The sequence below is a fragment of the Hydra vulgaris genome, chromosome 15 (assembly GCF_038396675.1).
Source record: "Hydra vulgaris chromosome 15, alternate assembly HydraT2T_AEP".
Taxonomy (NCBI): domain Eukaryota; kingdom Metazoa; phylum Cnidaria; class Hydrozoa; order Anthoathecata; family Hydridae; genus Hydra; species Hydra vulgaris.
Window position 1 is genome coordinate 46418743 of NC_088934.1, and position 17440 is coordinate 46436182.

At 25.9% G+C, this 17440-nt stretch overlaps 1 protein-coding gene across 1 annotated transcript in view; it reads left to right on the forward strand.

The window, feature by feature from the left end:
- The window catches only part of LOC101238318 (zinc finger protein 431), a 39156-nt gene extending 27733 nt beyond the window's left edge, over positions 1-11423 (forward strand). Inside the window, exon 4 of the mRNA XM_065820500.1 lies at positions 9360-11423. Within this exon, the coding sequence (XP_065676572.1) occupies positions 9360-10798 (1439 nt within the window). The 3' untranslated portion in view covers positions 10799-11423. The remainder of the gene's footprint in view (positions 1-9359) is intronic.
- The last annotated feature ends 6017 nt before the right edge of the window (positions 11424-17440 follow it).

A 17440-nucleotide genomic window follows, 5' to 3' on the forward strand; every position in this document is an offset into this window, starting at 1 on the left:
AATTATTGTTTATTCTAAATTCTTTTGTTCAACAAAAATTGTAACCAAGAACATTCTCTCTTCTAACTTTACTGTTTGTTTTTTTTATCATTCAATGCCTTTATTTATTATTCTTGTATTTTTTCCCGCTATTCGCAAAGTTGTTGCAATGAATGAATTATTTTTAAATAAATTTAAAATTATCATTTGCATGTTGGCCCGTTTTTCTATTATTGAATATTAATAGAATCATTAAACATCAACTCATCAGAATGGTGGCAACTAAAATGAGACAATCCATACTTTAATTTTTAGCACAAGCAGGATTAGAGTTACCACCTTTTGAAAAGAAAATAACTCTAAAATAAAAATTCTATGAGCTTATATTTAAAAATACATTTTTTAAAAAAACTTTGTTTTATGTAACATAACTTATGGTTAAAGTAGCATTTCATTAAATATTTTCTCTTAGTATTAAGTGTGTAGTTTTAATATTATAATACTTTTTAATATTTTTTATGAATTGTTTCAAAATTAAAAAAAAAAATTTAACAATTAACTTTTTGAATGTTATCCAACTTCCTTTTTTAATTGATAAAAAAATCAATGCGTGCAAAAAATTTTAAAATCATTAACATTAGCTGGTAGTAAAAACATTTCTTAACTGCAAGTTTCCATTTTAAAAATACATTGATTTTGTTTAAAAATATTATTTTAAAAGAAATACATATTTGTTAATTTTAAAGCATTAAGTTTTATTTTGTATTTATAAATGTTATTCCTGAAAAACTAATGCTAAGATTAAAATTTAAACAAATAAAAAAATAAAAAGTTTGACTGTCCAAAAAAACAATTAACTGTCAAATCCATGTGTTAGCTGGTCAAATTGACTGCTTGTCTTTGATTTCTTATTTTCCATGCTGAATCCAGATAATATTAAATTTAGAATGAATAGCTTCTCTGCACTGTTCTTCGAACTTAGCTAGGCCACAGTTATGGTGTTCAACAAAGGGTTGAATATGGCACAGCAAAATATGAAACTTCTTCCTCAGAAAATATCTTGTTAGAATTATTTCCATCCTAACCTCTACCTTAGAACCCTCTCTGAAAACACTTTTAGTTATCGCTAGTCATCAAATTCAGGCCAAATATCCGTAAGTAGACATCCTAAAATAGTTACAACTCCAATAAAAAAATATTTAGGAGGTGGAACTAAATGCTGAGTTAGAGTATCACATTCATTAAGTATTGCATGTTAAATCTTTAAGAGTTATTTTCCACACTGTATTTTTTATACCAATAATCAAGACTTCCAAGAGCTCTTTGCTTTCCCCATTCTCCATTTTTCAAACCTTCACACCACAGGCATGCTCTTTTTCCTGCATGGGCTGACAGACCAAAGACAGCATTGGCGCACTTTAAATCAAATGCTACAAAAAAGTTGAATCTTGTAATTTAAGTTTTTATTATTATAATTATTGAAAATATTTTATTATTAAATTCTAATTTAATTCAGGAATATTTTCAATAATTACAAGAATTTGACAACGTTGAACACCACTATTCATATAAATTACAGAAGACTTTTTTTTTCATTCCCATTAAAATCATTGATTATAATTTTCAAGAAGGATCCTCCGCTATTCATAGAAGTTGGTAAACACAGAATGAAGGTCTAAATCATGTTGATTTATCAAATCCAGTGTGAAAGATGATGGTTTTTGACACATTACAAACCTTCCGAGAAAAAGCTTGGTCACGGCCGCTTGCAAGTTTTATTATATTAAGCATTTCAATACTTAGTGGAAAAAACTAAGTTTCAAAAACAAAAAAAGCAAAAGTGACAAAATAAGAAATTATAATAAATTTAAATAAGATATTTTAAAAAAAGAAAAATTAATGATTTTAATAATTTGTTTACTTATTTTTTATAGTGATTGTTATTAAATTTAGTATTTCAAAAAAGATGCATGTACTTTTTACATTAACATCAATCATTTGCAACCAGACTCGAAAACCAGTTACTTTAGTGGAACACATACAGCCATAGGAGTCTCAGAGAAGTGGGAGAAAAGATTACATTAGTGTAAGAGTTAGCTAAAAACTATTAAAAAGTGTTGGACAGACCAAAAGGGAGGGGTTGGGTAGAACTAAGGGCATTGACCCGAATGTTAAAAAGCAACAGGTATCCAAAATTACGAAGTGCTAAAAAATTAGAGATAAAAAACATACAGAAATAGAAAGGTAATATGAAGCAATTAAGGCTATGTGAAAAATGTGTAGGCAGCATAGCATTATTGAAGCTTAAAATGATCCCTAAGTGCCAAGACAAGTTGTGTTCATATCTTAAATAATCCTTAAAAAATAAGTTTCATGTTAATTAAACTTTCCAGAACAAATTATTTATCGAGATATTAGTAAAAACTTAAATTATAATTTTAAACGCCTTTTTTTCTTCTCAAAGCTAATTTTGGCTTCTTTTTTTTTTAATACTGATCTGATTAATGCGCTTTTGAAGTTAATAAAGGATGTTAATACAAAAAAGATTTTAAAAAAAACTCCAGTTATAAATGTTATGTTTGGGTTTTCCCTTTTGCAATTAATTTTTATGTAGAAAAATGCCTTTATATAAAACATATACACGATCAATAAATAAACGCTGTAAAAGTTTAACTTATATTTATTTTAAAAACAAAACTAATATTAGTGCAATAAATATAAGATGTGTAAATTTAAAAATCATACAGAAAAAAAAATTCTGCTAATAAAATCTTATAACCAAAAATGTTTAAAAATGTTTAAAGATTTAAAAAAAAAATAAAAATAAAAGTACTTGATTGGGTTAACCAAATCTTATCTTATTCTGTAAATTGTTTTAAAAACAATTTACAGAATAAGATAAGATTTGGTTAACCCAATCAAGTACTTTTGTGATAAGTGGGTCATTCGTTGTCAAATCAATCTAGAATAAAACTTTTTGGCACCATGCCATCTCAGATTTTTATGATTTTTGGAATACAAGCTTATATTAATGAAAGAAAACTTCACACCAAATTCTTATGTCTGACTCCTTATGGTTTTAGAGATATCGATACTCGGTCCCAATCTCTTTTTTGGTTAATTTTATTATTTGACTTGATCAATAGTGTTGAAAATTTGTACCTAACTATTTTTTAGGAAGAGTAACTTAAAAATGATGGCTAAAACACTAAAAAATTAAAGGTTCTCTATGAAAATTTTATTTCAAAATGGTGTAACACTTTTTATAAGTTTTTTGATGCTCCATACAAAAAGAAGTATACTTTGAGATGCCTAGAAGATAATTCCTAAAATTTTTCCTTTGGTACTATATATAACCAACTCTTTTTTACAAAAAAACTGCAGACGTTTTCTTTTTTGAATCTGATTTATTTCCATTGAAAGTTTTATCAAAAAAATTAAGAAAAATTGTTATATAATAATGAAAAAAAAAAATTATATACATTTTTTTTTTCTTTTCATTTTTTTAAAAATTTTAGAGTCTCAGGTACAGTTCGAATATATAAACTTGTTTGCATTTCACATTAAAAATCTTCACTTTATACAACCTTCATGTTTAATGAAGGATTTTCTATTTATGACATTTCAGGGAGAGGAACTCAAAAATGATGGCTAAAACAAAAATTAAAGCTTCAAAATGAAAATTTAATTTCAGAATATACTCTTTATTAGAGTATTAATAAAGCTCTTGAAAATAGAACTCATTTTCAAGTTAATGTCTTAATATAGAATCTTTTGGGCACAAAGGGCAACAATGTATCATGGAATTCTTGTTAGCCCTACTTCAAACAAGCATATCAGTAAGTTCATGATAATTCAACTTCACGAATCATTAACATTTTGGTGGTTGATACACATGCAGTATGTGTGTGATATACTGTATGCGTGTACACATAATGTATTCATACCGGATGCTCTCACTGTAATGCACCATTTTGGACAATTTGAACAAAAGTGAGAAAAACAAGTCTTTATATCAAGATAACTGGTTTTAAACTTAACATACAGTGAATACACATACATACAAATAAGATATTTCCTTTTTTTTTTTTTTTTTTTCAGGCAAAGATAAAATACCATTTTTCAGCAGCAGTTTGTTTGTCTGCACCATATAATTAGTAGCATTAAATTCTTTTTTTAGACTAAGGTATTGGAACCAGTAGTAATTGAATTTTCTGATTCCATTTAAAAGTTAACATTTTTTTTTTAACTTTTCTTATAAGTATATCCATATCATTTGTTTTACATTTAACTTCCTTAGATAATTTATTGAAGGAATCTTTTTGGCTTAACTGATCAGGATCTTTATTTAAAGTCCTTGCAATACCTAACTTTACTGTTTTTTAAACATGTAATGGTTTCTTTTTACCAAAAGCAACTCTTGAGTGACTATTCACAGCATGCGTTTTAAGAGGACTTATGTTCATAGCCGTCAAAAAAGAATTGAGATTTAAGAAGTTCATCATCTTCATCTTCATAAATCTGGCTGCAAGTTGGTTCTCCTAGTCCATCATCCTTAAATGACATCAATTTAATTAAACATTATGGACATATCTTTTCTCCAGGAATAACATTAGTACCAATGTTTTTCCCATTAAGTTCCCACTGAAGTAGTAATTAACACTTGTGTTAATTACTACTTCAGTGAGTATTTTGTAAAAAAAACTAGTATATATAATTACAATAGAGTTTTAAATAATAAAGTTTTGAAAAAGTTTCATGGTTAAGTAATAATACTTTTTCTTTTTCCATTGTGTGAATTAAATGAATTACAGCAAGTTATGTGGATTGTGGAGTAATATTTTAATATTTTAATTCATGGAAGCAAACCATTTCTTTTTCATCACTTTTAATGCCAGAATGACTAGTTATCAAGTTTATTTCTTCATCATTGAGAATTGAAATTTCTTTGATACCATTGGTATCAAGAAAATTTACATCTTCATTATAAATACTTTTATATTATGTTTTAGTTCTGTAAGAAATAATTTTAAAATAGCTATTTGAAGATTCATAAATAGAAAGTCCTTCATTAAACATGATGGTCAACTTGTTTCTCTGTGCAGCGGCCTTGTTCGTCAAGGTTCGTGTTTCGGAGTTATAGAGTTGAGAGAGGGTTATAACCACAAGTAGCCTCCTCATCTGTAGTGGCCTTCTCGGCATTGGGGAGGTGAATTATAAAAAAAAAAAGTTGTAAAGATCTTTAATGTGAAATGCAAACAAGTTTATATATTTGAACCATACCTGAGATTCTAAAATTTAAAAAAAAATGAAAAAAAAATGTATATAATTTTTTTTTTCATTATTATATAACAATTTTTCTTAATTTTTTTTGTAAAACTTTTAACGCAAATAAATCAGATTCAAAAAAGAAAAGTTTTTTTGTAAAAAGGAGTTTGTTATATATAGAACCATAAGAAAATTTTTAAGAATCATCTTTTAGACATCTCAAGGTATACTTCTTTTTATATAGGCCATCAAAAAACTTATAAAAAGTGTTACACCATTTTGAAATTTTCATAGAGAACCTTTAATTTTTTAGTGTTTTAGCCATCAATTTTAAGTTCCTCTTCCTAAAAAATAGTTAGGTACAAATTTTCAACACTATTGATCAAGTATTTCACAAGTTAAAGATAATTGTGTTATGTAATTAGCTTAAAAAAAAAGGCGCTGAAAAAAATAATCAAAAAAGAGATTGGGACTGAGTATCTATATCTCTGAAACCGTAAGAAGTCAGACACTAAAATGAAAGTGAAGTTTTTTTTCATTAATTTAAGTTAGTACCAAAAATTTTTCTATCAAAAATCATCAAAATCTAAGATGACATGGTGCTGAGCATAAATTAAATTGAGCTGGAATGACCCAAGTACATTTATCATTGAAACCAGATATTTTTACAACAGAAAAAATTCATACAGATTCATGGAGTTAATATTAACCTCTCAACCGCAAGTATAAGGGCAAAACAACAAATGTTTTTTTGTTAATATCTCAATAAATAGTTTTTGTAATTTTAATAAACTCATTTTTTACAAAACTAATAATTTTTACAAAGCTAATGTTTATTTACAAAAGAAACATAACTTGTCTCAGGACTTGGGAATTCCTTTAAAAACTATGTATTTATATGTGTGCGTCTTACTTAAAAAATACACTGAGAAGCTTAAATGGTGTAAGAAATCTGAATGTGAAGAGATGTGTATCATTTAAAAACATACTACTGAACAATTTTTTATATTCAAAAAAGAAATGGTTACAAAGTAAAGATATGAAACACATTATATGATTTTAAAAAAGACATTGAAAAATCAGTTAGTTGTGGGATTCGAACCACTGTCATTTTGTGTATAAAGTAAATGCCTTATTTAAATAAGCTAAGCTTGCGTATACTGTTAAACAAATAAATATAATTATATAATTGAAAAAGTGATGTAGAAAGAGATGTATATATGCATGCATAAACAGACCAACATATGAGTGTGTAAAAACATATATGCATGCATTACATAAACGTATTTATATAGGGACAATAGATACTTGTTACATAAAAATTATACAAGTATATGTTACAAACAGATAGCAATTTATATTTTTGCTTCCCTCCTTAAAAAAAAATCTATTTTAAATAAAATATATGGAAAATCAGTCTTTAATGTTGACTTGAGACATTTTTTTTGCCTTGCTTTATTCAATTTCATTGCTGAAAATAACAACCCTCTAAATAAACGAAAATAAAAACAGTACACAAATTATTTAAATTTTTTTTTTCCTTTTTTTTTCTATTTAAATTTTTTTATTATTTTATTTCTGGAGCAAACTTCAATTGGGTAATTGCAAATTTCCAGGGAATACCCAGGATATATATACGGCTTCATCAAACATTTTATTGTTGAATTTACAGGAGATAAAGACAGAGACTGCTCCTAAGAATTCCCATCAACAGCAACAAATTGCATTCCATTGAAAGAAAGCAGTTGACAGGCTAACATCAGCCATTTAAATTTGTTGAAATCAATGTGAATAAATCTAAAAAAATGCAAATTTTTACACCTTTAAGTTTGAATACTTTATCTAAAGAAAACTTTAATTTAAAATGCAATCATTAAAAAAAGCTAATACAAAAGTTCTTTAATATAACGTTATTAGAATGGCAAAAATTATTGTTAATGATAAATTAATAATAAATTAATATTAATATTAATAATATACAAATTGAAAAAATAAATAAAATAACTGGATTTTATTTTCCCATTAAAAAGTTTACCTTTAAAATGCTTAATTTGATGTTATTAATTTATGTTTATATTAAATAAAAAATATTTTTGTTATTTAAAAAGTATTTTAGCTTTTAAATTCTTTTAATAAATTTGTAAGTTATTAATTTGAAATTGATGTTAATAAAAACCAGCGTTTTTAAATGTTGTAAGAAGTTACTTAAGTTCAGTTATGTTAATTGCAAAAAATGTTCAAAAAGATGTTAAATTTCATCATTTTTAATATATATATTTGAATAATAGAGAATAATAGTTCTCTATTATTCAAACGCATAATAGAGAACTTTCCATAATTTTTCAGACCTATATTTTTATATAATTTTTAATCAGAATAAAATTTACGATCATTATCATTCATAAAAATAGGAAGGTAGAAACTTTTGTATCGCCTTTTTTGGCCCTATATTTGGATTTTAAAAAATCTTTTTTTTTATAACTAAACTACTAATACTCTTGAATAAAAAAGGTTTTGTATGATTGACAAGACATATAGCCTGGCGTTCTTATTGGCCAACCGTGTCAATAACATAATTTTAGCCTTGTAAATGCGATGCTTGTTTAGTTTAAAAGCTGATCTAAAAAATAATTTTATAAATAAGTTTAAAAAAAAAAAGAAGTAAAAAAATGCAGAGAAAAAAAGCGTTAATACACATAAAGCACAAGTACACTAATCTCTTTATCTTTGATTTACATAAGTCATAATACTTTCATAATTATTGTTAGCAAGATTGCAGTCATAAGCACTTTAATACCTAATAGATAGAGCACTTATTTGACATATTATTTTGTCAAATGGAGCCCAACACTGACTTGATGATGCCTCCATTTCAAATTTAGTTTTTTTCTATGTGTGAACTTCACATTAACATCTTGGTTTTCATTACAAATCTCAAGCACAAGACCTATGTATTCATTGACGTAAAGGCATGTAATGTATTTACAGGTAAAAAATTTTAAAGACCAAGCTAAAATTATTCAGCAAATGGGTATTATAAGCAGTATCATTAAATATTCTCCATAAAAACAATGTCTCTCTACCTGGTACAAAACTGTGATTTTTGTGCCAGGGACTGTGCTTTTCTTCATATTGTTTCTGTAGAATAAAATAAGTTTCATGATTATTGGTACCATTAATTAAAATATAAAATATGTTAACAATTTAATGTTTTTTCAGCCCATGTAAACAGTTTGTGTAGTGTGCGAATCTAATTTGTAATTGCTGCTTTTAGACTTGCTTTAGCTGCTTATATTTTTATTGTTCCTTCTGTTCCATCACATGGGATGTAGCAAAGAAGTAATGCTCAGCATTTTGTGATATTAATGGTGGTACATTAAGCTTAATAGACATTTGTAATTTTTGTACTGTGACACAGCACTTTCACTGAGGAATTTGCATTTTTTGATTGTGGGTGGTTTGATTTTTGCCATAGTAACTTTGTGAGAAAATAATTAATTACTGTTTGGTTATGCAAAGATGTCAGAAATTGTAAATATCATTTACATATGAGTTGATCTTTTTTATCTTTGTAATAAACAGCAAATGAATGTAAGATAGTTTGATTTGCTTTGTCAGTCAAACCCTTGCATAGTATCTTGCACAAGAAAATTCTAGTTCTCTGCAACGTCCATAAGAATAAGTCAGGTTTGTTGATGCTTATGTTCATTTTTCGTCTGATAAGTAGGATTGTGTTTCTTTGATAAAGTGGTAAAGTGACAAAGATCAATATTAATAAAGTTGTGGTGACAAAGATCAAACAAAGTTTCGCTTAGAGTTTTGAAAATATTATTAAGCATTATTGAGTTTAAAAAACAATATTGTTTAAAATTTACTTAGCATTCTCCGTACTAAATAAGATTTAAAAATCTAAAAAAGATAAACCAAAAATTAAGAGCTTTAATAATTTTTATCTATTTATTTAAGAAATTTTCATTTTAGTCATGTTTTCCTAATTATGTTTTTACATACTTATAATTTTATTTATGTTTTTCTAACTATTATTTTATCTAAATATAGTTTTATTCATGTCTTTCTAATTATATTTGTACCTTAATATAATTTTATTATAGCGGTAATTTTTTCTGAAAGTGAAACGTCGGGTATTCAACACGAAGCATCTTCTGCAGAAGATTCCTTTAGTGAAAAGTCTACAACTATTGATAAACATTCTTGTGGTATATGTCTTAGGAGTTACAGTTCTCAGCAGTCATTGCGACATCATAAACGGACACATCATCAAAATGAAAAGTCTTTCCAATGTAACACATGCTTAAAATATTTTGTTGAACGCTCAACGCTAAAACGCCATATGATAATTCATATGGATGAAAAACCTTATAAATGTGATCACTGTGATCGTGCATTTAGCGATAAATCAACTTTGCGTAGACATATAATTACACACACCGGCATAAAAAGATTTGTTTGCACTAACTGCAATAAAATGTTTACGCGAAATGAGCATTTGCGTCAACACATGTACATACATACTGCGGAAAAACTGTATAAATGTGACGTGTGCTCTAAGGATTTCCGACAGCGTTCAACATTAAAAAACCATATGTTATTACACAGATCAGATAAAACTTTAAAATGGAAGTGTGACACTTGTAACACATTGTTTGAGTTTCAACACGAATATGAAGTTCATATTGCTATATGTGACACCATTGGTGGAGGCCAAGGTAATAAATGTCAATTTTGCGAAAAACGTTTTTTTGATAATGATGTTTTATTACAACACATTTTATCTCATACAGAAAAATCTTACAAATGCGAGTTTTGTAACAAATCGTTTTTAGATAAAGCTGAATTAACTAACCATGAATTTCTACATTCTGAAAAAAAGCCCTATAAATGTGTTATTTGTGACGAAGATTTTATGAGGAAAGGCTCTTTGCTTTCTCATATAGCTTCACAACACCCAGAACAAGCAGTATATGAATTAGTAGATCCATCTGTTGATTATCGCATAACTGACGGTGTAATATCTTTAGATAGTCAACCAATAGCTGAACCTGTTCATTTTGTTCTTCCTAATAACACAAGAATGAATGATGTTACTTTACCGCAAATAAAAACGGAAGACAAAATTAAGAACAATTCTTTAGAGAACATTTCTTCTGACATTACAAATGCAAGAAATAATGCTACTACAATTAATATTAGAAATAATTGCATGGTAGATCATACGCCACCTCATTCTACCTGTTCCAACCATGAAACAGAAATGCAGCAGGAAGATGATCAGTTAAACCTGCATTCTGGAGACAATCAAATGTTACAAGTAGATATTGTGCAAATGGATAGCGGAAATCAGTTTGTTCAATCTATACATATTATCCAACCTAATCAACATCTGAATAATCAAACAAGCGAATGTCAGTCTTTTAAAAGTTTGAAAAACTGTATTGTTGTTAAGCAAGAGCTTTCTAATTTGGTTGTTGATGATAACCTAATATTAGGAGGTAACGATTTTAGCGGAGAATTAAGTGTTGATAAAGCATAATGAAAGATATTTGTTTAAAGATGTAATCAACAATAGAACAACACTTACAGAAGTTGTATTTTAATGCGTTGATAAAGCACATGTTTGTAAAAAGAGAAGTTTAAATGAAGGTGAACTAATTAATGCATTTTTATATTTGAAGTTTAAACTAAATGAGAGCTAACGTAAATTTCTTACTTAAGAAATATTTTCGTATGTGACAAGTCGACTTTTTTTTGTTGTATATTTTCAAAATTTCTCATTTAGTTTGATTGTAGGGATAATTTTTTAAAAATCATAAACAGCTAAATATTATATGTGTTTGAACATTAACGACAGCTCTGCTTTTTATTTCTCTAAAAATTCTTTGTAAATCTTGTACAAACTATCAAATATTTTCACTATTTTTAAAATGTTAATTTTTACTTGCATCAAATTTGATTTTTTTTGTTTGTTTGAAACTGAATGTATTGCAAAATAAAAAAAGTAGCATGCACTGCTCTTTTTTAGTATTAAAATGGTATTAAATGGTTTTCTGTATTAGTTGTTTTGCCTTCAAATTTTTGAAGTGGGTTTACTTCAAAATAGATTTTGTAGTGACTTTCTTATAATAAATTGTTAAAAATCGTGCTTCTTTAATCAAAAATATTTTGTAAATACAAAGTTGTTGTAAAACTTATAAAATTCGTGCTTCTTCCGTCAAAAATATTTTGTAAATACAAAGTTGTTGCAAAACTCATAAAGTTCGCGGCTTTGCATTTTAATACAATTGAAAATAATTTTTTTTATCTTGTTTACAATCATTAATTTTAATACAATAAAAACTAGGTATTTAAATGACCATTTTTTTTTATTAATAAGATGCTCTGTATTTACTTTAAATTGGGTTGGCTATTTTGACATCAGAGTGCATTTATTAAATTAATTTATAAAATATATTTTTTGTAGCAAGGATCTTTACTTGATCACGAATTAGGGAAGCTAAAAATTTTTATATTCGCCGTTGCTCGCGCAACAGTACCGTTGCTATAATTTTATTTCCTTAAGTCACGGTATTGATTTCTCATTGGTTGATTTTTTTGTTGTTTTAAAAAATGCTTGCCCGAACCAAAACTCTTAAATTGTAGTTGCGTTCCACTGCGTCTATCCCTATATTAGTCGATCTATGTAAAAAATAAAAAGCGATGTAACTTTCAATAAACAATAATAACTTTCAATAACAAATAAATAAAAAAATAAAAAAAAAAGTTAAAAACAAGTATTCCCTAATAAAGGATTTAAACGCAACCTAAAATTTTTTAAAACTTAAAATTAATCATGTTTGCTGTCGTGACTTTAAATGAACTTATCAGACTATTGTGACTTTAAGATTAAAGCAACCAAAAATTAAAACAACGGTACCGTTGCGTTAGCCACAACGTTTTATATTTTAATTTAATTATAAAGTATATATAAATATATACATATATATGTATGTATATATATATATATATATATATATATATATATATATATATATATATATATATATATATATATATATATATATATATTTGAAATAAATATAGGATATATTTTATATTAAGGTGGTAGACCACTAATAAATTCAAATCCTTCAATAATTTCATTTTAGATATTATTTACACCTAAATTGATTAAAATTTACTTTTCAATGATAAAATTAAAAAATTTTTTTTTTTGGTTTCAGAAATTTGTTCCCAGAAACTTTAAAACATCATCATTCTGTTGCGATGGTTATCTCAAAAACTGTTCTAGTTATTAATTTGAAATTTTCTAAATTTACTTTTAATACTATAAAGAATATCCTGTACCAAAATCAAAAAAACATACTGATCAGATTTTTTTTTTAAAAAGAGAAACACTTGAAGATAAAAAAAATGGTGTTTTTGACCATATTTGAACTTAAAAATCTTTGAATGGGATTATCATACTGTCATAAAAATGGTAGAGGACATCCAAAACAACAAAATAAACAACTAAAAATTTCATGAAAATCGATTAAGAAAATCTAGAGATAATTACCGAAAAGTCGTGAATTTTAGAGAACTGAGACAAACACATTAAAACAAAAAAAAGCATAAAGTTCTTCAAATAAAAAAACTCACATAAAAACTGACAAATTATTGACAATATTTGACCTATTGACAAATATCAACTTATATTTGACCTATTGACAAATATCAACTTATATTTGACCTATTGACAAATATCAACTTATATTTGACCTATTGACAAATATCAACTTATATTTGACCTATTGACAAATATCAACTTATATTTGACCTATTGACAAATATCAACTTATATTTGACCTATTGACAAATATCAACTTATATTTGACCTATTGACAAATATCAACTTATATTAAAAGTGCTGTAGAGTAAAAGTAGAAAAAATTGTTTTCAAAGATCTTAATTAGTAGAATTATTATAAATATTTATATTATTATTTTATTATAGACATATATTTATTATAGACAGAAAAATACTTTCAAAGTTTCATTAAAGATTAAGAATCACTTATGATTTTTAATTTTAGTTTTAATAAAAACTATCAATTTTATGTCAATAGTTTTTACTAGTAAATAAATATCAAGTATTAATAAACTAAAACTGTAAAAGATACCATAAAAGATGTTCTCATTAACTACTGTGTGCTCATTATAGTTTTGTTTTCATAAAAAATTATAATTTCAAAGTTACATTGTAGAAAATTTTTGATAGAAAACAATGACAGCTATTATTTCATCTTATATGTCGGTGTTCATAAATATGTAGCAGTCATTTGTAACATTGAACGAATCTTACAAAGTAGAACTGTTATTTTTATTTAAAAAAGCATTATTTATAACTTCTACAGATTATTTACTGCTGGAACCGGATGTGCACATTTCCATTTTTAATTTTTTTTGCTATGCTACATTTATATTTTAATTTTTAACTAAATATATTCTCTTCAGCTAAATTGTTTGTTGATTAATTTTGGTTTCCTTTAAAGAGTATAAGCTTTTTACTATTTATTTCTTTTTATTTATTTCTTTTTTTTATTTATTTTCTTTTTTTCCATAACCTTCCATTACTAATACTATTTAATCAAAGTAATGGGACAAATGTGGAGTGATGCAGAAAACAGCAACTATAATTGGAAAATTCAATAAAACCCATGTAGCCAAGTGCACTAAAAGTATTAATCAATAAACAAAAAGTAGTTTTAGAGTTACACCAAAACTGGTTTTTTATATTAGAAATATATACTATAATTAATATATATTTTCCTTTTCAGCTGTATAGCAACGAAATAAACAAAGTGTTGGTACGGAAAAATAAAAAATTTGCTCATACTGCTTTATTAAAAAACGATTTTTAATGGTGTTAGCTATTTTTTTTCATAAAACTAATTTGAAATTCGTAATTTAGAATAGCTATATTACTTCAAAAATTTATAATTGTAAAAATGATTTTTTTGATTTTTAATAGTGGTCTACCATCTTAAAAAATTTGAAAATAATAAAGTGGGGGGAGTGGGAGGGATGGCTTTTTGTCCTTGACTATTGTTTATTAAAAAAATCTTAACAGGAAAATAATTGGTCATTTTGATAGCTATATACGGGTTTTCCCATCTCATTTTGAAACCTTTATAATCAATCTCAACATTTTATCATAACATTTCAGCAATGTGGCATTTAATTTCGACATTATTGCATTCAATTTTTATAGTGGAGGTTCAATTTCGACGATAATAATTTAATTTTTATAAATTATTCTAAATTTGTATACAAATTTAAATGTTATATTAATTATTGATAATAACAATTTGTATACAAATAAAATTTTAAAGAAAAAATTATCAAGTTCAAAATATTATTACAGGGTTTTCCGCCTCATTTCAATATCGCATTAATACATTTAGACAATATTGAATTCTATTTTGACACCGTTCTATTCGATTTCGACTGTGTTTCACTCTATTTCGACAATATTGCATTTTCGATAGCGCTAAGAATATATTAATTATATAATAAGTTAAAATAAAAAGTGTTATTAAAAAATGCCAAAGACAAATGATAAATTTATTCATCAACAAATAATTTTCTTCTTGAATACGAAATCATAACTCTAAGCATTTGACCAAAATAGTTATTGCAATTTTTGCTAATAGTATTCAATGTGCCATTTTGAATATTTTTAAATAGTTCGGTTTTAGATAAACATCTTTTGATAAATTGTTTCCGTTCAGAAAACGAAATTTTAATAGAATTTGAAAAAAAAGGTATAGAGGTAACAACACTATGCTATCTAAGTACCAACACTATACTGTACTATTTAACAACTAACTATACTAACTAACACTAAACTATCTAAGTAAAAAAATATAAGTACAGACGATATTAATCACATCTTGAATGATAACAGCTCTGTGGAGATGAACATTTTCTAAAGTTATTTAAACTCCAACAATGCCATTAAAAGCTAATGTGGTAATACTAGACAAATAAAATGTAAAAAGCTTTCAGTATTAAATGCTCTTGTTTGTGCTTTATTTTAAAATTCTATTTTTCTTTATTGCGCAACAGATGGACATATTTCTTGACTACTTACTACGTTACTGTTTGTATTCCCCTCTTTCCAGCTAAAGGGCATCCTTTTTTAAATTATATTATAGTGTCATTCATAGAAGACAAAATGCTCATAAATCTCTCTGCATAAATAGCTCTTTCATCAATAACATCTTAAGGATTTCTTTTATTCTGGAATATTTGCGAAATAAGCTTTGTTCAGTATATTTCCAATTTCTGATGGTGAATTTCCATTAAAATATGATTAATTTATTTATTTTTAATAAATTATCATATATTTTAAAGACCGTTATACTCATGCCAAGCCTCTATTATTTGAAATGAAAGTTTTTAATATATATGAGCTTAACATTTTTAATATTCTTTGTTTTATGTTTAAATGTAAAACCAATTCATCCCCTATTTCTTTCCATAATTTGTATTCATCGAAAGATAAAAATAAGTACATTTTGCGGAATGATAATTTTATTAAGCAGCCCATTTTTCAAACAAATCTGTTTAAATTTTGTATTGATTATCGCGGACCATTCTAATGGAATAAAATTGTTTAAAAAAATTTTACTTAGGATTTTATTCATCAAAGTAACTACTTTTCTTTTAAACGAAAGCTTAAAGAACTCATTTTTACAATTGAAGATGTAACAATATACTTTTGATATATTTTTTTTTTTTTTTAGTGATCTTCCTTTTTACCCCCTATTTAACTATTGATTTATAAAAATTATATATGCATCATTAACAATTGTAATATATAATAATGTATCTTGTATTTGTAACGGAATATTTTAAGTTTCTTACTTCGTTAACTTATTTCTTATCTTGTAAATATTTTATAAATTTTAACACGATCATTTCTTAGCGGTACTCGACAACAAGACCGTATGGTCTTCTACGAGTTCCCGCGTTCTTTAATTATTTAATAACGATTATTATTATTATTATTATATATATATATATATATATATATATATATATATATATATATATATATATATATATATATTTATATATATATATATATATATTTTTTATTATTATATATTTGTATTTTAAATATAGTAACGAAATGCTTATTTATAATGTAATAAAAAGAACAAAAAAAAAAAAAATTTGTCCTTGAACGATTTTTATTACTGATTGTTTGATTTGGCATTGCTATTTATAAATATTGAAAAATATATTTTCATTATTATTTTGAACTCTGATTGTATTGTCGCGATGGAGGGACAAATGTTTTGAATAGTAAAAAAAACATTATTTTTACTAGTTCAAAAATTATGACAATTTATAGTTTGATGACAATTCATTACAGTGTTTTCGATCTCATTTCGACGTTATATCATTTGATGTCGAAATATTATCAGTACATTTTAACAAGGCCGATGGGGGAGGGAGTGTGGGGTGTGAGGGTGTGACAACCCCCATCAATTTTTTCGTTCATTTAGTCGCTAAATTTGGCCCTTTTTGACAAGTCAGAGGGCAAATGTAGACCCTTTTCCAAGTTAGTCGGTAAATTTAGACAGTCAGTCGGCAAATGTCAATAGGGCAGTCGGCAAATTTTAAAAAAAGAGGACTTTTTTTTTGAATTAACAAAAGTTAAAATGGCAACCCCCTTCCCCCTTCCATCTTCCCTGTAACACCTACTCCCAACGGCCCTGCATTTTAACAATGTTGCATTCAATTTTGACACCGTTGCACTTGATTTCGGCTTTGTTGCATTTTGACACTGTTTCATTTAATTTCGATAGTACAAAAAATACTTTAAATAACATAAAGTAAAAATGTAGTTTAAAATAATATTTGTAATTATAAATCATCGGATTGCTGATAATATGAATATGTTTTATAAAAAATAGCAATGCTGAATGTAATTGATATTATCGCTCATATATTATTAAGGTGTTGGAGCATGATTAAATCACTAATTTTTGTCCAAAACATGAAAATATTGTTTTTTAAATTAGCTTATTCAAAATTTTATCCTCTTTCTTTTGATGTATATGTCAAGCAGAATTTATTTTTTTGAAATGTGATAAAAATCTACATTTGCAATATTGTTTACCTTA